The following is a 23,126-nucleotide window of genomic DNA, read 5'->3' on the forward strand; positions in this document are numbered from 1 at the left end:
AAAAACATTTTTTTTGCATCATGAAAACAGAGATTTATTTATTTAGTGTAGGTCTGTTCTGCTTTGTTTGTGGGGATGACAGCCACATATAGAACCTTCTCTTACATGGTGTGTTGAGCTTCAAAAATTCTATTAACATTTTAGTAGATAGAGACAATTAGCACTTAGCCAAGTTGTTATTATTATTATTATAATAGATGATTTATTTAGTGCCAACAGTTTGCTCAGTGCCTTACAAAATGAAGGCAGACATTAGTGTAACAAGACAAATTTGGTACAAGAGGAAGCAGAAGGCCCTGCTCATTAGAGCTTATGATGTCGGAGGGAAGGTCAAGCGATACAAAAAGGTAATAACTGCGAAAGTAAAAACACAGTATATTAGTTAGAAGCAGGATTGGCTTCTTTAACACAATAATGCATTTTTTTCCAATATTGGAACAGTAGTGATGTGGGAGTTACAGTGGATATTAAAAAATAAATAAATAAATAAATACACACCCTGTTAAAAAAAAATGAACTTTTTTCACCTAAAAACTGTTCAACTCAAACATAATAATAATAATAATAATAATAATAATAATAAAAATAATAATAATTATAAAAATAAAAAAAGGAAGTCTTTTGGGCGGGGGGTGGTGAAAAGAAAAAATAAATTAATGTGGTTGCATAAGTGTGCACACCCGCTTATAACTGGGGATGTAGCCCTGTTCAGAATTAAGCAAGCACATTCAGGCTACGTTTCCACTATTGCGACCACAAAGTCAGTTGACTTTGATGCGACTGAGTGCAGCTTTGAACCAACTTTACAGTCTCTGGATCAAAGTAGTGCAGGAACCTTTTCACAGTCACAGATGGGAACGGGTGCCATTGAAATCAATGGACTGTGACTTGTCATGCGACTCTGTGTCAAAAGTCGCATGACAAGTCGCACTAGTGGAAACAGAGCCTTAAACTCATGTTAAATAGGAGTCGGTACACACCTGCCATCATTTAAGGTGTCTCTGATTAACCCCAAATACAGTTCAGTGGTCCAGTAGGTCTTTCCTGACATTTTCTTTGTCGCATCCTACAGCAGAGAGCTTCCAAAGCATCAGAGGGATGTCATTGGTAAAAAGGTATTAGTCAGAAGAAGGGTACATAAGAATTTCCAAGGCATTAGATATTCCATGGAACACAGTGAAGACAATCATCATCAAGTGGAGAAAATATGGCACAACAGTGACATTACCAAGAACTGGACGTCCCCTCCAAAATTGATGAAAAGACAAGAAGAAAACTGGTCAGGGAGGCTGCCAAGAGGCCTACAGCAACATTAAAGGAGCTGCAGGAATATCTGACAAGTACTGGCTGTGTAATACATGCGACAACAATCTCCAGTATTCTTCATATGTCTGGGCTATGGGGTAGAGTGGCAAGACAGAAGCCTTTTCTTACAAAGAAAAACATCCATGCCTGGCTATTTTTTGCAAAAACACATCTGAAGTCTCCCAAAAGCATGTGGGAAAATGTGTTATGATCTGATGAAACCAAGGTTGAACTTTTTGGTCATAATTCCAAAAAGATATGTTTGATGCAAAAACAACACTGCACATCACCAAAAGAACACCATACCAACCGTGAAGCATGGTGGTGGCGGCATCATGCTTTGGGGCATTTTTTCTTCAGCTGGAACAGGGGCCTTAGTCAAGGTAGCGGGAATTATAAACAGTTCCAAATACCAGTCAATATTGGCACAAAACCTTCAGGCTTCTGCTAGAAAGCTGAACATGAAGAGGAACTTCATCTTTCAGCATGATAACAACCCAAAGCATACATCCAAATCAACAAAGGAATGATTTCACCAGAAGACTAAAGTTTTGGAATGGCCCAGCCAGAGCCCAGACTCCAGATCACCCCACAGATTTTCATTTGAAGAGGGCTGTGCACCGGAGATGCCCTCACAATCAGACAGATTTTGAGTTTTGCAGACAACATTGGGCAAATATTGCCAAGTCAAGATGTGCCATGCTGATAGACTCATTCCCAAAAAAGACTGAGTGCTGTAATAAAATCAAAAAGGTGCTTCAACAGAGTATTAATTAGTTTAAGGGTGTTCTACTTTAAAGAAGAAAACGCGAGGGAAACAGAAATATGACGTTCGTGTAAAAAAAAAAAAAAAAAAAAAAAAAAAATTTGGAGCAGGGTACAATGTTCAAAACTCCCGGCAGAAAGGAAATGGATTGTATATTCAGTTCCAGCTAGGATAGGATTTTTTTGGATACACTGGGGTTGATATACTAAAACTGGAGAGTGTAAAATCTGGTGCAGCTCTGCATGGTGGCCAACCAGCTTTTAACTTCAGCTTGTTCAAGTGTTGACAAAAAAACAAAAAATAAAAAACCCGGAAGCCGATTGGTTTTCATGCAGAGCTGCACTAGAATTTGCACTTTCCCATTTTAGTAAATCAACCTGACTGAGTTATTCTATACTAGAAATGCTGCAAATATTTATCTCATGCCGCGTACACACGGTCCTTTTTTGTGATGAAAAAAAACAACATTTTTAAAAACGTCATTTAAAATGACCGTGTGTGGGGAAAACATTGTTTTATGTCTTCTGAAAAACGACAAAAAAAAATAAATTCGAACATGCTTAAATTTTTTATGTTATTTTTCAAAAGTCGTTTTTTGTGTCATAAAAAATGACCGTGTGTGGGCTAAAACGATGTTTAAAACGATGTTTTTAAACTCACGCATGCTCAGAAGCAAGTTATGACGCGAGCTTGAATGGAACAGAGTGCCATCGTACGTGTTGTACGTAACCGCGTTTTGCTAGAGCATTTTGAAAAAACGATGGTGTGTAGGCAACGTCGTTTTTTAAAAACGCAGTTTTTTATCATGATAAAAAACGACGTTTTTTTACACGACAAAAAACGACCGTGTGTACGCGGCATTACGCTTGAGTCTAGTAAAGCTGGCTTTGGAGAATCTGAAACTTGAATGCCTGGAAGCACTCTAACAGCCTGCTCAAGGAAAAACATGCTTTTGGAGGCAACCATTGCAAATGGACAGGGAATGAAAGGCTGTTATTACATTTTATACTGAAACCAACTGCAAGCATAGAGACCAATTTATTAAAAAGGTACCTGATCAATTAATCCAGTACTTTCCACACATTTGTGCTTGAATCTCATCTAATGCCGCGTACACACGACTGTTTTTCGGGTTGTAAAAAATTACATTTTTAATGTTTTTTTCAAACCTATCGTTAAAACGGCCTTGCCTCCACACGATCGTGAAAAAAAAAATGCTCTAGCAAAGCGCTGCGACGTACAACACGTACGACGGCACTATAAAGGGGAAGTTCCATGCGGATGGCGCCACCCTTGGGGCTGCTTTTGCTGATTCGCGCTTTGCACTCTTCGTGCTTTTCAGTCTGTTACAGCGTGATGAATGTGCTATCTCCATTACGAACGCTAGTTTTACCAGAACGAGCACTCCCGTCTTATAACTTGCTTCTGAGCATGTGCGTTTTTTTCACGTCGTTAAAGCCCACACATGACCATTTTTTACAACGTTAAAAAACGACAACGTTAAAAACGACGTAAAAAAATTAGAGCATGTTCGAAATTTTTAATGCCCATTTTTTACATCGTGAAAAATGCTCTGGAGCCCACACACGATCGTTTTTAATGACATTTAAAAAAAAACTTCATTTTTTTACAACCCGAAAAACGGTCGTGTGTACGCGGCATAAGGCCCGGTTCACACTGCCGTGACTTGGGATCCGACTTGTGAGAGACCCCAAGTTGCATGACATGTGAAATTCTATGTTAATCAATGAGAGCCGTCTTAATTAGCCCTACTGAAGTCGGTATGACTAGAAAAGGTTCCCGATTCGGTAGAGTGGGACCATCTATGGGAGGTCCTGCGCCGGTTCGGCTTCGGGCCCAATTTTATTTTGTGGGTCCAGGCCCTGTACAATTCTTCGAGGGCTAGAGTCCGGACGGGATCAACCCTCTCTTCTCCCTTCCAACTATGCAGGGGTACGCGGCAGGGGTGTCCCCTGTCCCCGACCCTCTTTGCGTTGGCCATTGAGCCGATGGCGATCCTCCTACGCTCTTCGGAGGCGCTGGACGGGGTCTCCGTGGGCCCGGTGCAGGAAAGGGTCTCCCTGTACGCCGACGATACCCTCCTGTATCGTCGGAATGATAGGGACTCCCTGGGGGCGGCCTTGTCCATCATAGACCTGTTTGGTCGGTTTTCGGGAATGTGTATCAACTGGGGTAAGTCCGTGTTGTTCCCGCTCTCCTCTGTGAATGCCGTACTGCCTACTAACACCCCGCTGAGGCTGGTGTCTCAGTTTAAGTATTTGGGCCTCATTGTAACCAGGGACCTCTCACAGTACATCACCCTGAACCTGACCCCGGTGGTCTCCTCCCTGATTGGAAGGTGTGCTGCCTGGAGACAACTGCCCCTTACCCTTTTTGGCAGGGTTAATTTAATTAAGATGACTATCCTGCCTAAATTCTTGTATCTTTTTAGACAGACCCCGATCCCCATACCCTCCTCCTTCTTTAGAAAACTTGATGGCATACTCACCTCATTTCTCTGGCTCGGGGGGGGGGGGGGGATGCCTCGGATAGCAAAGACGACACTCCAACTTCCGATCTCCCTAGGGGGCCTGGCCCTGCCTTGCCTGATTAAATACTATTGGGCTGCAGTCCTGGTTTCGGTGCGTTGGTGGCTCTCAGAGGAGCGGGCCAACCCGGCTGCCACCCTCGAGGCGGCTCTGTTGGGGTCGTATGCCGAGCTTCGGAACTTGGTCCATCGGGGTCCCCGATCTAATGCCCAGATTACCGTCCCTATGAGAACCACACTGAAAGTGTGGGACACTGTTCGATCTAAGATGGAGGAACAGGATACTTGGTCCCCGTATACCCCTCTGTGGGGAAATCCTTGATTGACGCATTTTGCCACCATTTCGGATCCAGTGCTCTGGGCACGGTTTGAAATTAAGACACTGGGGGACATAGTGTCCAATGGTGAACTCTCAAGAGGACCCATAACCTGCCTAATCGTATGCTGTTTCGGTACCTACAACTAAGACACGCGTTCCGGGCCCAATTCCCACGGAGTGTTAGGTTAAAGGTGGCCGCAGTGGAGGCCTTGCTGAGGGCCTCGGATGTGTGGGGCACTCTTTCTGCCCTCTACTCCATCCTTGCGGGACTGGACACCTCAAAGGTTTTCCAGCTGTTCTTGGCATGGCAGGCGGATATCTCAGTGCTGACCGATGACGATTGGGAAGAGGGCATCCAGCAATACATCCCGTTAATGATATCAGCTAGAGACCGTCTCATGCAGCTGAAAGCTCGTATTTACCCTTACAGACAGCCGACATGTCTTAGATGTAGTGATGAAGTTGGTACCTTTTTCCACGTGGTGTGGTCATGCCCACGGTTGAGGCCTTTTTGGATGGGGGTGGTGGAGACAGTAAACTCCATAGGTGGATTGCGGGTCCCCTGTGATCCGGTGCCCCTATTGTTGGGTATCCGTGATACGCTGGAGGCCCCGCAGTCTAAGAAGCTGTTTGTTTTTTATGCTGCGTTCTATGCCAGGAAAGCTATTTTGCTACAATGGAACAGGTCCACACCCCCTACGGTCCAACAATAGCAGGCCCTGATAGTTTATATAACGGCAATGCCGAGTCTAACATATATGGGACGCAACTGCCCAAAGAAATTTGACAAGCTCTGGGCGGCGTAGGTCTGTGAACGCAGGGTGCCTCTGGATTAGGACTTTTGGATTTTGTCTACATAATTGTTGTCCGTATGGCCTTTTGATGGGGATTTCTAACTGCAGTAGAAGCGAGACTCCTTCTTCCCCTCTTTCCTCTCTCTCCCCCCTGCCCTTCTCTCCCCCCTCTCCCTTTTGCCCCCTCCCCCAGGAGGGCAGGGGGGTCTTTTTTTGTGTTTCTGACTTTCCGGCATGATCCGTTGTGCGCACGGGTGGTAGCACTCTCCCCCCTGATTACTCTACTGTAATTCTCACTGACCTGTTATCACTGAACCTAGCTGAATTATGTCAGGATGATATGATTGTACTGCTGTTTTTTTTTTTTTTTTGTCTAAATACTTAAAAAAAAAAAAAAAAAATGTATTCAACAAAAAAGAAGAGGAAAAGAAAAGGTTACTGTACTACTTCTAGGTGACTTGTGCCCATAGACTTTACCAGAAGTCACCTCCAAGTGAGATCCTCATTCATATTTGATATGATTTGCTTGAAGTTGCTTCTAAAGTCACATCAAAGTAGTACTCAAGTAGCAAGGAAATCACCAGGAAGTCACCTGGCAAAGTCACATCGTAAGCCCTTGTTCAAACCATGGTGCAGAGAGACGTCAGTGTTTCTGCATGCATTTTGCAAGGGCTCAAAGTAAACAATAGTTCTCTATGTGCCCTGTTCACACAACTTTTCTCCGCAGGAATCTGGAAAGTGTATGCAATTTTTTGCACGGAAAAAAAAACTGACATGAAATCAACATTGGTTTGAACAGGACACATAACTGAGACATGAAAACTGATGTCAATGTGCATATAAACTCACTTAAATGCACATAAAAACTGATATCTCTGCAAGTGTTAGCTGCATGGTTTTCCCATCAGTTTTCATGCACGTATGGTGTAAATGAGCCCTTAGTTGCCCCGACTTTCAGGTCGCAGTAGTGTGAACCAAGCCTAAAGTTTTCCCATGCTCATAAAGCATACTTACCAAACATATTCACCTAGAGTCAGTCGAGTTTGTTGCCACTTATTTCTCAGCTGGAACCATTTAGCAATGCGCAAATATTAGCAATATCCATCATATTTTTATCAGGGCAAATGTTGAAGCCGTCATATAGAGGACCCACTCTTATATACCATTGCATACATTTAATACCTTAAAAATTTTAATGTTGGACCAATATTGCATTTACATCAGTGGTTCTCAACCTCAGTCCTCAAGTACCCCCAATAGGCCATGTTTTTGGAACTTCCCTTAGATAAAATAGCTCTTATTAATACCAGGTCATTGATATTGATTTAAAGCAGCTGTGCAAAGTAAAGGAAAACATGGCCTGTTGGGGGTACTTGAGGACCACTGATTTACATCCACTGAACAGTTATGCTATAGTCATTATCTTCACAGCACAAAGTGGGAAACCAAAAGGAACAATCAAAAGTTTTCCTACCGGACTTAATGAGGTGTAAGCCAAGTACTTCCAGAGGATAGGTGAGGGTAGGGTAGGCCTTCGTCATGTTGTTACATATCTCTTTTAACTTTGCTTCTTCATGTGGCAGCTGGACAAAAAAAAAAAAAAAAAAAAAAATTTTTCCACTGCAAGACTTAAGGCTATACAGAAACAAAGTATAAGCCAAATATGGATAGTTTATACCCAATTTATTATCTTAGATAAAATGTATGAAATGCACATAAGTTATCCCCAAATTGTTATGAGCATGCTTATTGCTTACATTAGTGGTGCCCAACATGCAGCTCGCCAACTATTAGGCACCAGAGAGCAGCAGAATGGCAGTGGGTGCCAGGAGCTGGAGTGCTCCGAGTTCTACCACGGAGAAAGACTTTACTTGTGCTGTAGGCAGCAATTACTCCATTACATCTCAGAGTAAAGTCCTGACCTTAACCACTTAAGCCCCGGACCAATATGCTGGCTAAAGACCCAAGGGGTTTTTACAGTTCGGGACTGCGTCGCTTTAACAGACAATTGCGCGGTCGTGCGACGTGGCTCCCAAACAAAATTGGCGTCCTTTTTTCCCCACAAATAGAGCTTTCTTTTGGTGGTATTTGATCACTCTGCGGTTTTTATTTTTTGCGCTATAAACAAAAATAGAGCGACAATTTTGAAAAAAATGCAATATTTTTTACTTTTTGCTGTAATAAATATCCCCCAAAAACATATATAAAACATTTTTTTTTCCTCAGTTTAGGCCGATACGTATTCTTCTACCTATTTTTGGTAAAAAAAAAAAAAAAAACGCAATAATCGTTTATCGGTTGGTTTGCGCAAAATTTATAGCGTTTACAAAATAGGGGATAGTTTTTTTGCATTTTTATTTTTTTTACTAGTAATGGCGGCGATCAGCGATTTTTTTCGTGACTGCGACATTATGGCGGACACTTCGGACAATTTTGACACATTTTTGGGACCATTGTCATTTTCACAGCAAAAAATGCATTTAAATTGCATTGTTTATTGTGAAAATTACAGTTGCAGTTTGGGAGTTAAACACAGGGGGCGCTGTAACATTTAGGGATCACTGTATATGTGTTTACTAGTGTAGGGGGGTGTGGCTGTAGGAATGACGTCATCGATCGAGTCTCCCCTATAAAGGGGATCACCCGATCGATGCGCCGCCACAGGGAAGCACGGGGAAGCCGTAAACAAATAGACGCGCCGTCGTCCCGGATCGCTCCCCGAGCGGACCCGACCTCCGCATGTACCGGGGGGGGGTCCCGATCGGACCCCCCACCCACGTCTAGCAGAGGACGTACAGGTACGTGATTGTGCCTGTCCGTGCCATTCTGCCGACGTAAATGTACATGAGGAGGTCGGGAAGTGGTTAAGGAGAGAGAGAGAGGCGCAGGAGTGTGTGATCAAGTAACTGATGACCAATGCTGGTGGGTTGAATTTTAATGCCACTGACCACCAATGTGGGGGGTGCGTGTGGGGGTGTGGGTGGGGGGGGGGGTGTTAGGAAAAACTGCACAACAATGCAGAAAGGGGGAGGTGGGCAGATGTGGAGATGTGGGAGGGGTGTGAGCAGCACTGCAACTAAGCACAACTGGGGGGTGTAAATAGCACTGCAACTACCCACCAAATGTAAGGGGGAGATTATTAGTATTGCACCATAACTGGTGGTAATTAATGCAGCCACATGTTGGGGTTTTGACTGCAGCCACTAACACCAATGCTAGGGATTTTAATTGTGGCTGCCGACACCAGTGCTGGGGGTTACTATTACTGCTAATGATGTGGCCGATTTAATTCCCACTTCCTTTTCAGTGTGTACTTCGATAACTTGATGCAATGCACTTCAAACCAAAAAATGTGATGTTATTGTGCGGCCATCTTGATGTCCGGAGCTGCACTTGAGTCTTCTGTCATTTTGACCACTACTATGCTACACAGTTCAGAAATGGTGATTTTCTGGGGATTTATCCAGCCCCATCTACACCGCTCCTCCTGTGTCAGTGTCATTGTAAAACAAAGCTTCTAAATACCTCAACAGTTAAATTTTTTCACTGACCTGGTCACATGACTGCTCTCCTTTGACTTTTCCTAGATGGTCATGTGACTGCTCTCCTCCTCCAATCTAAAGCTGCACTCTGAGAAGGAGGAGCGGTGGGAGAAGGAGAGCAGCCAGAAAAAAGAAACCTTCGCATTTTTGTACTTAAAGTGGAGGTTCCGCCTAAAAAAAATTTCTAACAATACATTCAGAAGACTGATTACACTGCAGGTATGTTGAGGTTTTTTATTTTTTTCATACATACCTCGTTATCGCCGTTTCATCCCTCAGCTTCCGGGTATGATTCTTGCTGGACTGGGCGTTCCTAGTTGATTGACCTTCCTCCGACCGGCGCATACTGCGCGTCACGACTTTCCGACAGAAGCCGAACGTCATTGCGCAGGCGCCGTATAGAGTCGGCTCTATACGGCGCCTGCGCAGCGACGTTCGGCTTCTTTTGGAAAGTCGTGACGTCAAGTATGCGTCGGTCGGAGGAACGTCAACCAACTAGGAACGCCCAGACCCGAAAGAATCATACCCAGAAGCCGAGGGATGGAACGGCGATAACGAGGTATGTACGGGGAAAAAAAAAACAACAGCATACCCGCAGCAGTGTAATCAGTCTTCTCAATGTATTGTTAAAATTTTTTTTGGTGTAAAAAAAAAAAAAAAAATAATAAGACAAAGATCAATCATTTCAGAACTTTCTCCACCTTTAATTTGACCTATAAAATGTATTTGTGTGGTACATCGGAGAACAATCTCCAGTATTCTTCACCTGTCTGGGTTATGGGGTAGAGTGGCCAGACAGAAGCCCTTTCTTATGAAGAAAAACATCCAAGCCCGGCTAAATTTTGCAAAAACACATCTAAAGTCTCCCAAAACCATGTGGGAAAATGTGTTATGAAACCAAGGTTGAACTTTTTTATATGCCCAAGAAATTACAGTACCTAAAATTATTTATATGAGACACTTTAAAGGCCTGTGTATAGATACTTTGGAATGATGGTCCTAGAATAAATTTATTTCACCCTGACTTTCACAGAGAGACCACATGGTGTAATTACTATTTAATGCTCCAGAATAGTACATGTGCCGGACCTAGAACATTATAATTTTATTACACACTTTTACCTTTTTTAATTTAAATTTATTGCTATCACAAGGGGATGACCTTTCTCACCACTGTAAAAAGGGACAGCTGTAGAGCCACCCTGATTACTTTAATGCCAAGTACAAAGGGGCCGAATGTCGGCGGGCTCAATAGAAACTGGGCAACAATTGGCCCGCGTGTATGGCTGAGAGTGCTGACAAGTGGTTAAAGTGGTATTAAAAGGTTAATTTTTTTTTTTTTTTTAAAACAAACATGTCATACTTACCTCCACTGTGCAGCTCTTTTGCACAATGTGGCCCCGATCCGTGACTTCTGGGGTCCTACAGCGGCTCTCTCGGCTCCTCCCTGCAGATAACCCCCTTATGGAAAGCGATCTCCCAAGGGGATTTCCTTGCGGATGCGATCCCGAGTCCTGCATTCGGCATCCATAGTCGCCAAGTGCAGGACTCGGCCCCCTCCCCACGCGTCACTGGATTAGATTGACAACAGCGGGTGCCAATGGCTGCACACTGCTATCAATCTATTCAAAGAAGAGCCAAGAACCCCGGGGAAACATCAAGTGTGTTAGACGTGGGACTTTTCAGGGCTCAGGTAAGTAAAACTGCTGTGGGGCAGTCAATGTCAGATGTTTTTTCACCTTAATGCATAGGATGCATTAAGGTGAAAAAACATGAGGGTTTACAACCCATTTAAGGATGTCCATGTCAGCTCAATCCTCTAAATTTCAATGAAACTTGATGAAATTAAATCAGGTCATCAAATTACATATATAATGCTCCAGAATAGACATCTACAAACTAATTTAAGATGTACCTTAGACAAGCAGAGAACAAAGTCCTGATAAAGTGCACGGTGCTCTTCTCCTGGTACCTCTTCCAGGAAGGAAATGGCATTTTCAAAGGCATTTAAGAGCTGGAATAAAAGCGAGTTGCATATTATCTTAATGAAAGCAATTGAAAAATAAAGTACATTTGCTAAATAACTATCTGCAATTTATTTTAAAGTGTACATGTGTACTCTTACAGTACGCCATAAAAACACCCAGGGGGATTCTCAAAATAAAACTAGCTACTAATAATTGTAAAGATGTGGAAGGCTTTGGGTGTATATACATACACCTTTCCGCAAAAGAAAAGCCCACAATTTTTTGTGAAAATAACTTGAAACCGACAATTGGCATTCATTATTCTGTATTAAAAAAAAAAAAAAAAAAAAAAAAAAAAACAGACTTTGCTTTTAATTCAAGATACTATTTTAAACAATAAAACAAATGAAAAAATGGCATGGTCATAAATAACGGATCCCATAACCTAATATTTAGTTGCACAACATTCAGAGGCAATCACTGCAAACAAGCAATTTCTGTAGCTCTCAATGAGACTTCTTCAGATGCTAAGAGATAATTTGATCTGCTTCAGCTGTCTCAGATTTGAAGGATGCCCTCTCTAGACTGCATCTCTTAGCTCTTTCCTTTGACACTGGATATGATTCAGATAAGGGCTCACAGAAGGCCACTTTAGACAGTCCATTTTGCACTCTGCCATTCCTGGGTGCTTATAGCTGTATGTTTTGGGTCGGTATCTTAGTGAGGGACCCATAACTTGCTACTAAGACTGAGCTTTCAGACACTGGGCAGTATGTTTCAATCCAGAATTTGTTTATAGTCTTCAGGTCTCCTTGTGCTCTTCCCAGACTCAAGGCACCCTGTACCAGATACAGCAGAGCAGTCCAAAAGATAGCGAAGCCTCCACCATGTTTCACAGTAGGTACATTGTTAATTTCTTTAAAAAATAAATTTTTGTCTGTGAAAGTAGAGCTGATGCAGGTCTGGGTCTTTTTCTTCAAGCCCAATGTTGCTCTAAAAGCCATGGATGGTGCAATGAGACACTGATGTACATTGACCTACAAGCTCAGCTTGCATCTCATAGAATATTTTCTAGGCTTTTTTTTCTACCATTTACACAATCCTTCTGTTTAATCTATGGTTGATTTTCCTCTTGCAGCCATATCCTGGCATGTCAACTACACTTCCATGGACTAAATAACATTTGCAACTGTGGTCTTAGGTACATGAAGCTGTTTAGAGATGGTCTTATACAGTAAGGGAAAAACATATTTGAACCCCTGCTGATTTTGAAAGTTTGCCCACTGACAAATAAATAATCAGTCTATAATTTTAGTGGTAGGTTTATTTGAACAGTGCGAGACAGAACAAAAATATCCAGAAAAACGTATTTAAAAAAAATAAAAAAATTGATTTGCATTTTAATGGGTGAAATAAGTATTTGATCCCCTATCAAATTAGCAAGATTTTTGGCTTCCAGTTGTCTTCTATACAGGCGATGAGCTGAGATTATTAGGATAACTCTCTTAAAGGGAGTGCTCCTAATCTCAGTTTGTTACCTGTATAAAAAGACACCTGTCCACAGAAGCAGATTTCAATCTCAGCACCATGGCCAAGACCAAAGAGCCTTCCAAGGATGTCAGGGACAAGATTGTAGAGCTACACAAGGCTGGAATGAGCTACAAAACCATCGCCAAGCAGCTTGGTGAGATGGTGACAGCAGCTGGTGCGATTATTCATAAATGGAAGAAACAAAAAATAACTGTCAATCTCCCTCGGTCTGGGACTCCATGCAAGATCTCACCTTGTGGAGTTTCAATAATAGCAAGAATGGTGATGAATCTGCTCAGAACTACTATTGGATGAAAGTGTTTTGGTCAGAGGAGACCAAAATCAAGCTCTTTGGCATCAACTCAACTTGCCGTATTTGAAGGAGGAGGAATGCTGCTTATGACCCCAAGAACACTATCTCTACCGTCAAACATGGAGGTAGAAACATTATGCTTTGGGGGTATTTTTCTGCTAAGAGCACATGACAACTTCACTGCATCAAAGGGACGGTGGATGGGGCCATGTACCATCAAATCTTGGGTGAGAACCTCCTTCCCTCACCCAGGGCATTGTTCGGTGCATACCCATTATTGTCAATTGGGAAACATCAGCTCTTCCCAAGTTGACAGCTGTGCAGATCCTTGCACGGGTGTACGTTGTAGTATGCCTTTCTAATGAGACCTAACTGATTGCAGCAAGTTTTGATGCAAATTATAGAAAACAGTTCAGCCCCTCACACAGGCAGACCAATTGGGTTTGCATGTCAGTATTTTAGGCAGACCCAATTGGGCAATCCTTTGCCCTGTATGGAACAGCGGATGTCAAAAGAAATGTGTCCGCTGACACCTGTCAACATCCGATCTGCCAAAAACAGATGGGTGGGGGGGATCAGTTCCCCATCTGTTTGACGGATCGAATGACAGTCTTTTGTTTACATCTGACCACCCATAGATTAAAGCGGGGCTGTGACCTAGTCTGCTCTGCGTCAACGGAATGGACACGGACCTGTCACCTGCAGAGAGAACCCCCGCTGAGCAGGCAGAGTCCGCCAGTGTGAAAGAGCCCTTATTCTGAAATACCACTGTGGTCTAATTATTCAATCTTTTCCAGGGGGACCAGCAAATCTATCAAGGCTATTTTGTACAGTAAGCAATAAGTTCTCTCTTTTCAAACTTTCTTTTCTTTCCTGGAATTTTTAAAGAGTGCTTGAAAATGAGAACAATAGATGTGAAGGGTAAGCATGAAATGGCCTGACCTAGTGAAAAATGAATCATGTGAATGAACTTATATGTTATGGCTTATTGTAACTACTATATAAAAATTTGACTGATATTTTTTGGTATAGCTTCGAGATCAGTAGCAGTCACCAAATCCACTGAAGAAGTCCTAGTGGGCAAAACATGTTGGGAATACATACCATTATATTGTTGTTTAAAAAAATCCACCAATGACCATGTAACAAATATATTTAATTTTGAATGGTTTTTAATTTTGTAAATCAAACAATGAAGTTTTAATCTGTGACTTTTTTTTATATATAAATGTGCAATTCTTTGCACCCTTTATAAAAAAAGATAAGATATAAACACAAAACCATTTTCTTCCTTTGAAAATTTAAGGCATGTGGTGCTATAAATACATGTATCACTCACACGACATAAACTTTCTTTGCTTTACTTAAAACATACCAAAGACACACAGGTATACACACAGGTATACATGTGACAATTTCTTTTTAATTTCATCACCTTTCAGGAGGAAAGAAGGGCGGTTTCAATAAGCTGTAAGGATGGTCATTCTGGGGGAGGGTGCTATTATGCCAAATTAACAACTCCCGACACCCTCTGCAGAAAACACTGTCCTCAATCAGATGCGGCCTCTATTCAGGTAATCCAATAGCCAAAATGGGAGATTCTGCTGTCCTTGCTGTATAACATAGTGGTGGAATACATTTGATTTTCTTCATTTAGCCCTTAACTTTGTTTTTGTTTTGGAAAGAGTAGGGAAGGGTTAAAACCCTTGTTAATGTAAATTTTTGCACTGTCCCATTAGGGAGATTTCCCTTGACTTTCTGTCACATAACAGAAGCGAGAAGGAATCTTTGTCCTCCTACACAGTTGTAACCAATACAGGTGTACCCATTGGCTTGTTTGAATTTCTCATCGCTTTCCGTCTCTGTGACATAGTTTACCAAGACAAATGGAGAGGGTGAAAGTAAAGTAAAAAAAAATAAAAACACACTTGTTGTTTACCAAGCGCTGCTGTGGGGGGGGGGGGGGGGGGGGGACTATTCTCTTTAATCTTTCATTGCTACTTTTGTTACAAAAACACTATACAAACCATCTCATCACTATAACATATTGTAGGGGTTGAAGGGATTCCTATGTATATGCAAACATAATAGGGATTATGTGGGCATGATGAGTGCACCTAAATATAAGATGAGATATTTCAATATCATGGTTTACCTGCTGCTGGATCTCATTGTCTTGGCGCTCTATGTCCTCTGCCAGCAGCTTGGTCATCTTTCGCCATAACTTATAAAACTCACTCTTGTCAATTCCTTCATCTTGCTTCATGTTTATTAACTGTTGCCATGTTTGTGCAGCCTGCATAAAAACAAAACAAACAAAAAAAATACAACCTATAAAACGCACATTACACAATAACAAATATGCAGTATACATAGCCTTTTATTTGTGTCCCTCCTCCTAAGCCAGACAATACGTAGACTGGTGACAGGCCACTTTGGCAGAGAGCTGCACAAAGTGGGAGTTCATCACTGGGGGGTGTGCATCATACTTGGAGGTACTAGTGTTTTTTTTTATCATGCTAGACTGGCAGACTGAGGTTACTGGGGTGTCATAGCTAAGACAGTGGAAGGTACCTCGCTGTATCTGCATTACAACAGAAGTTTAGTAGAGAAAGGTTAGAACCACTGTCAGAAAATTCTCTTCACTTCACCAGGACAAATAGAATGGTGAACCTCACCAATGGGGACCCAAACACACAAAAACTTGACTAGAATTATCTCGAGTATCTACTGTATCCAGAAAAAAAAAGAAAAAAAAAATGTTTTGGGGTTTTTTGATATTGTGCCGACGCTGCAATTTTTCTTCATTATTGTCATCAGTGTTTTATATATCTACACTAATTGCTAGCAGCTATGACACCATTTTTTCTTTTATCAGAGACGCACTTTGGGGGTCTATGTATAAAACATTCATTGTACTAATGTGACAAACAATCTGCACACATTAGGAACAAAAATGTCTCACATTTTCTCTAATATGATTAGTTCCTCAATCAGGATAAATAAAAACACATTATGGCCACTAAATGATGCTGATGATGTAGGAACGAATCATATTTGTGGGAATACAGCATTTTTTTTTCTTCTGACTGTGCAGATATTTGTTACATTTGTGCAGCAAACATTTTATAATTGGACCCCCTTTGACCATCAACCATTGTAGAAAATTGTATCCAATAAACACCAAAGAACAGCAACTACAACAACACTAATGCCGCGTACACACGATCATTTTTCGGCATGAAAAAAACATTGTTTTTAAAAAATGTCATTTAAAATGATCGTGTGTGGGCTTCACATAATTTTTCGGGTTCTGAAAAACAACGATTTTTTTTTCGAACATGCTGCATTTTTTAACGACGTTTTAAACAATGTCGTTTTTCGGGTTGTAAAAAATCATCGTGTGTGGGCTAAAACGGCGTTAACTCGCGCATGCTCAGAAGCAAGTTATGAGACGGGAGCGCTCGTTCTGGTAAAACTACCGTTCATAATGGAGTAAGCACATTCATTACGCTGTAACAGACAGAAAAGTGCGAATCGTCTTACTAACACAGAATCAGCTAAAGCAGCCCCAAGGGTGGCGTCATCCGCATGGAACTTCCCCTTTATAGTGCCGTCGTACGTCACCGCGCTTTGCTAGAGCATATTTTAAAAACGATGGTGTGTGGGCAACGTCGTTTTAATGATGAAGTTGGAAAAACTTTGTTTTTTCTACATGCCGAAAAACGTAGTTTTTTTTCATGCCGAAAAATGATCGTGTGTACGCGGCATCAGGCTCCATGCACACTGAAGTTGTAGTTTATTGGCGTTTTGGCTTCTTTTTTTTTTTTAAAAGCCCATAAACTGCACTCTAGCCTATGTGTCCATGCACACATGGACGTTTACAGCTTTAATGAGCAGTGGAGTTTATGGTCTTTTTTCTGAATGCCTGAAAATCGCGCTCAAAGTTCAGTTTTTTCGGTGGGCAAAAAAAGGCAAAAGTGCAAAAAACGCTAATAAACGCTCAAAAGCGTTAAAAAAGCGTTAAAAAAGCGTTAAAAGCGTTAAAAACTCTCAAAACGCAGCTCGCCAGCTAAAAAAACGCTACACTGAAAAACGGTATTGCAAAAACGCTAAAAAACATTAAAAGGCTCCCTGCAAAGCTACTAGCATTTTTTATAGCTTTTTTAGCTTCCAGTGTGCATGGAGCCTAATAACTAAGAGTTGCTACGCCATCTTCACTGCCACACTTCTGTAAATACACTGCAGTATTGTAGATAGTAAAAAGAATAATATTCATGCTCACCTCTATGTATTTTCTATCTTGCTCGTACAGATCAACTAGTTTTTTACAAATGTCATACCACTTCGGTTTGTCGGAGCTAGGAGAAAACAAATATACATATACACTTTACTGGATGGGTTATCATTCAGTGAATATTTTGGTTATGTGAAAAATTACATTAGATTGTAAGAGTGGATTTAAAAAAAGTTTTATTAAGTTGGAAATCATTTGACCTAGGTCATGTGACATATGTTGTGTGTATGCCAACGAATGGAAACTACAGAGCTGGAAATGGGACAGATAAAAAGACTGTCTATTTTGTCTTGGACAGAGTGGCAAGGGGTTAGAACTTCACTGTCTCTTGTGTACCTGCTAAGGAGATTATCATCCCTACTTGTCCTGGTGACCACTGGCACAGGGACAAAGTGAAAGAAAATACCAAAGATTGAGTGCACCAAATTCCTCTGCAACCCCATATACTGCCTTGTTTTACTAGTGTAGTAAAAGTAGTGGTAACAATCACTGTGTTGCGCATAGCCTGTCTACAGAACAGAGCTGTGGGAGGAACCCAACAAGTCCCCTCCACTACAGGCTGTCTGCAGAAACTTACAGAAGGAGGATACAAGACCAGTCACCCTGTATAAGGAGAGAGAGAGCAACAGTGACTGGTCTTTATTACAGAAAGCTTCTGCACAGAGTCACACTCTGGATTACTGTACAGATCTGGAAGAAAAACACAAAAGGACACCAAGAGTCAAGTAAGAATACACATACCTCTTGTATTTAGACAATATTTGCTTAAAAGGAAGGGTGTGTTATTAAATGGTTTTACATCCGGTTAAAATCCCTAACAGGTTTTTATTTTTTGTTGTCTGTACTCGCCAAAAGGTACTCTTTCACCTTCTGCCATCAGGGAATATTGTTTCCATGATGAGGTGTACTTTGTCACTCACCAACAATGTTTCAGAAAGTGGTAAGTGTCAAGTAACATGAATGACAACTGTTTACTTGCTGCCTAATATATCAAACTTTCAGATTCCATTGTAGTGAGATAATCACCAAATATAATCAAGAGGACAATCCCAAGTTCACCAGAATGAAACCAATATCCCGTGTACCGACGCGTTTCGGCTAAAAAAGCCCGTCTTTTTTTAGCCAAAACGCGTCGGCTACTGCTATGTTAGCAACCTATACTGCTTTTTATATTTTCACGTGATTTTATGTATCGTTTATTTTTCAAATAAAACCTTCCAAGGTTTAGTTTGATTTGCACCATCTGGAGCACTCTCTTTTTCATTTCCATGTCCATATTTGCCCTGTCTGTTCACTGAGGTTGGCCATCCGACCTGCATTATTCAATCACATCCGCCTGGTTCCTGGATTGGAGGTATTCATACTACTAGGATTGATACAGCCACCACTGCCTGGAGTGACCATCTTTGCAGAGTCCCAGGTCTGTTGAGACCATCACGCCTTCTAGACTTACTGTTTATATGAACATGTGAGTCCACACCTGTCGGTAAGAGTAACCATTTATTTATTTGATGTTTTGGATGATGACCTCAGACAACTATATGAGATAATTTTCTACTCACCTTTCATTGATTTGAACTGTGCACTACTCACCAGCTGGAGCAATCCATCCAGTTGTTTGGAGATTCAATGATTTGACTTCAATTGTTTCATTATTTTACACCATTGGTCACGATTATTGTCATGGACCATTGTATTCTAGCACTGAACTTTTGTTATATATTTTGCTTTTTACTTTGTTTGTTTGTGTGCCAGCCGCTTACTGTTCACTCACTTATTATTTGGTTTAGCGCAGTTGTTTTTCTTTTTCTCCACGGTCAACTCTCAGAGGCGAGTGGCTAGTGGTGGTGGTTATCATGAGTGGTGGTGTAATCATCTCTGGATGTTCTAGTCCCATGTAGGATCTGGCGTGGTGATCCTTTAATATTGGGAGTGTCATCACTAAGGACTTGCATGTAATGAATGCTTTATTGCACTGTCCAACACTTATACGGCTATCACATCACGTTTCATCTTTTTTTAACTGCTGCTTGTATTGCCGTTTTTAGTTACAGACAGTGTTACAACGTGGTTTAGCGAAGATTTATACTATAGTAACTATATTGAGTGTAGCACTGTATCCGTTTTTAATATTATTTGATTACTGTGATGTGGGCACATAAGGTTAAAGAGGTTAAAGTGGAGTTCCACCCATTAATGGGACTTCCACTTTTTGGAACCCTCCCCCCCCCTTCGGTGTCACCTTTGGCACCTTTCAGGGGGAGGGGGGAAAGCAGATACCCATCTAATACAGGTATTTGCTCCCACTTCCTGGCATAGATCACCTCGATGATCTACGCCACTTCCGGCGCCTACTCCATACCCCTGCTGTGTTCTGGAAGACACACAGCTCCCAGAATACAGCGGGGACCACTGAAGACACGCAGCGCAACTCGTGCATGCACAGTCGGGAACCGGGAAGTGAAGCTGCAATGCTTCACTTCCTGATTCCCTCACCGAGTATGGCGGCAGCAGCAGCAGCCGATCCACGAGCTGTAGATCAGCTTCGGCTGCAGACATCGCGGGCGCCCTGGACAGGCCCATATATTAAACGTCAGCAGCTTCAGTATTTGTAGCTGCTGGCTTTAAATATTTTTTTGGGGGAACTCTGCTTTAATTCCGCATATCTGTGGCTTTTTGAATTACAATCAGTGTGTGTGTATAGATCGTCAATTAGTTTTTTAGCTCTCACGTGGATGCACCGAGTAGGCTAGATACTGAGCCATGGGGAGCTGAAAGGTACTGTCAAAAGACCAGCATAACAAGGTAATGGAACCATATAAAGATGGACAAGGATATAAACAGATATCCAAAGCCTTGAATATGCCAGTCAATACTGTTCAATCATTTTTTAAGAAGTGGCAAATTCAGGGATCTTTTGATAGCAAGCCAGAGTCAGGTAGACCAAGAAAGATTACAGCCACAACTGTCAGAAAAATTGTTTGGGATACAAAGAAAAGCCCACAGGTAATCCTGTGGAAAAATACAGGGTGCTCTGGAAAAAAAGTCAGTGTGGTTGTTTTAAAAAACGCAATACGACACTTGAACAAAAATTAGCTGCATGGTTGAGTTGCCAGAAAGAAGCCTTTACTGCAATGACGCCACAAAAAAGCCTGGTTACAATATGCCCGACAGCACCTCGACACACCTCACAGCTTCAATGTAATCTGAAATTTCAAAACCAATATAGAGCTTTATGATCACAACCATAAGCACTATGTCACCAATAGCGACAAGAATACCATCCCCACTGTGAAGCATGGTGGTGGCTCACTGATGTTTTTTGGGGGGGTGAGCCCCAAATGCACAGGGAATCTTGTAAAAATTTATAGAAAGATGAATGCAACGTGTTATTCGTAAATACTGGAAGACAATTAGCATTATTCTGCACCAAAGATGTGCGTGGGATGCTCTTGGACTTTCCAGCATGACAGTGACTGAGCAAAAGGCCAAGTTGACCCTCCAGTGGTTACAGCAGAAAAAGGTGAAGGTCTTATCACCTGGAGTGTATAAAAAGTCAGTGGTGCGCTACCTGTTGGACGCAGCCAAGGCCTGCGTGCCTCTCCTTTGGAAGTCCCCTCATCCGCCGACCATTGCGATGTGGCTAATCAAAGTAGACGAGATCAGCCGTATGGAGGACCTGGTCCTCTCTAGCCAACAACGTCGAGAGACGTACTCGGAAACATGGCAGATATACAACATCTTTAGATATTCAGAAGAGGGACAGAAACTCCGGGAGACAGATTGCCACCCGCCTACTTGACCGTGGATGTGTCCCCTGTCTCTGGGATGATTTGACAGACCAGAAACTCTACGGAAACCGAAAACTACTATACGCCCCTAGGGGCGCTTTTTTATTTTGTGCCTACCCTGTTTGTGCAGCCCCCCCCCTCCTTGCCCCTCCCCTCTTCTACTACCTCACTCTCCTCTGTTCTTTTCTTTAATTCTTCCTTTTGCTACTCTACTTATATATAGAAAACGGAAAATGGGTCGGGAAGCCGGCTCGACCGGGCCATGTTAATTAGTATGTCACAAAGATATAACGTTACAATTCGGTTGGAGATTCGAATGTGGTAGGATGACACTGCCTGTATGTCTACCTGAAAACTGACTGTTATTTGCCCGATAAGGGATCTCTTTGTTTCAACTGTTGTAATTGTATGATGATGGTCCGCGAGGACTGGCTTTTTGATGATAAATAAAAAATGTAAAAAAAAAAAAAAAAAAAAAAAAAGGTGAAGGTTTTGATGTGGCTATCATAGTCTCCTGACCTTAATATCATTGAGCCACTCAAATGTGCAGTTCATGCAAGACAATCAAAGACCTGGAGACATTTTGAATGGGCAGCTATACCATCTGCAAGAATTCGGGGCCTCAGACAACCATTACAAAAGCCTGCACACTGCCATTGATACTAAAGGGGGAAATATGCAGAATTAAGAACTATAGGTATGCAGACTTTTCCACAGGGGTCATTTCATTTGTTGCCATGTTTTGCTTTATGATTGTGCCATTTGGGTATGACCTACAGTTCAATATGAATCCCACAGGAATAAAATAAATGTTTTCTGTCTGTTCACAAATTTTTTTTTTTTTTTTTAAATGGTACATACTATTACCAATTGTTTATGGTATGCAAACTAAACTTTTGAGTACAACCCTGTAGCTAGAGATAGAGAAAGAGGAGATAGAGATAAATACACACACACACACACACACACACACACACACACACACACTTTATATCCTCCAACTACTACCTATGTTTTAATCCCAATATCTGAAGACCCTGATCCTTTTCTCATCTGATAAACTGATTGGCCAGGTAATACGGACATGTTGGTATTAGCAGATGCCTGTGATGGGTTAATATGCAAATATATCACTGGAGGGGTCTGGACCATATACCCCGATTGTCAACAAGGGTCCAATTTTTACTTTGTCAATCAACTGGCAGACCAATTTTTTAATTATGTAATTTCTGTGCCTTGACTATCACATTAAAGATAATGTGTAAAACTGGCCTAAGTGAATAATAAGATCCCCATAGCAACCACAAAGATAAAAATGTCCTGTTATTCTAAGCAAAGGAAAGAAAATAAGAATAATTTGACTGATTGCTAAGGGCAGTAAACACATTTCTGCTGAGATTCTCATTTCTAAAAAGGAAGCAAAGTTAGCTGCTAGCTCTTTATTCAACTATACAATTTCCAGTAGAAAGTGTGACCCCCTTCAGTGAAAAAAATACTTACCAATTACTGTATGGTGCCTTCATACCTACAATTCCCAGCTACATGTACACAAACTTCAGTCTCAGCTCCTGCATGGTTACCCATGTACCTCAGCATATACAGTAATAGCTGAGCAGGTCTCATTAAATAAGAAAACTTTTAGGGTCCATACACACCCACACTATATTGTCAAAAATATTGGGACGTCTGCCTTTACATGAACTTTAATGGCATCCCAGTCTTAGTCCATAGGGTTCAATATTGAGTTGGCCCACCCTTTGCAGCTTCAACTCTTCTGGGAAAGCTGTCCACAAGGTTTAGGAGTGTGTCTGAGAATGTTTGACCATTCCTCCAGAAGCACATTTGTGAGGTCAGGCACTGATATTGGACAAGAAGATCTGACTCGCAGTCTCCACTCTATTTAATCTCCAAGGTGTTCTATCGTGTTGAGGTCAGGAGAGATAGATTATATATA

General features: G+C 41.7%; 1 protein-coding gene across 6 annotated transcripts in view; it reads right to left on the bottom strand.

Moving 5' to 3' along the window:
• Nucleotides 1-23,126, bottom strand: part of TTC37 (tetratricopeptide repeat domain 37) — a 215,156-nt gene that overhangs the window by 174,274 nt on the left and 17,756 nt on the right. For all 6 annotated transcript variants that reach the window (XM_040342350.1, XM_040342341.1, XM_040342325.1 and 3 more), the window contains 4 exons: nt 17,370-17,445; nt 15,240-15,380; nt 11,190-11,288; nt 7,207-7,315 (listed from right to left, as the gene is read on the bottom strand). In XM_040342350.1, coding sequence (XP_040198284.1) covers nt 7,207-7,315; nt 11,190-11,288; nt 15,240-15,380; nt 17,370-17,445 — 425 coding nt within the window. The remainder of the gene's footprint in view (nt 1-7,206; nt 7,316-11,189; nt 11,289-15,239; nt 15,381-17,369; nt 17,446-23,126) is intronic.

The sequence above is a fragment of the Rana temporaria genome, chromosome 1 (assembly GCF_905171775.1).
Source record: "Rana temporaria chromosome 1, aRanTem1.1, whole genome shotgun sequence".
NCBI classification, from domain to species: Eukaryota; Metazoa; Chordata; class Amphibia; order Anura; family Ranidae; genus Rana; species Rana temporaria.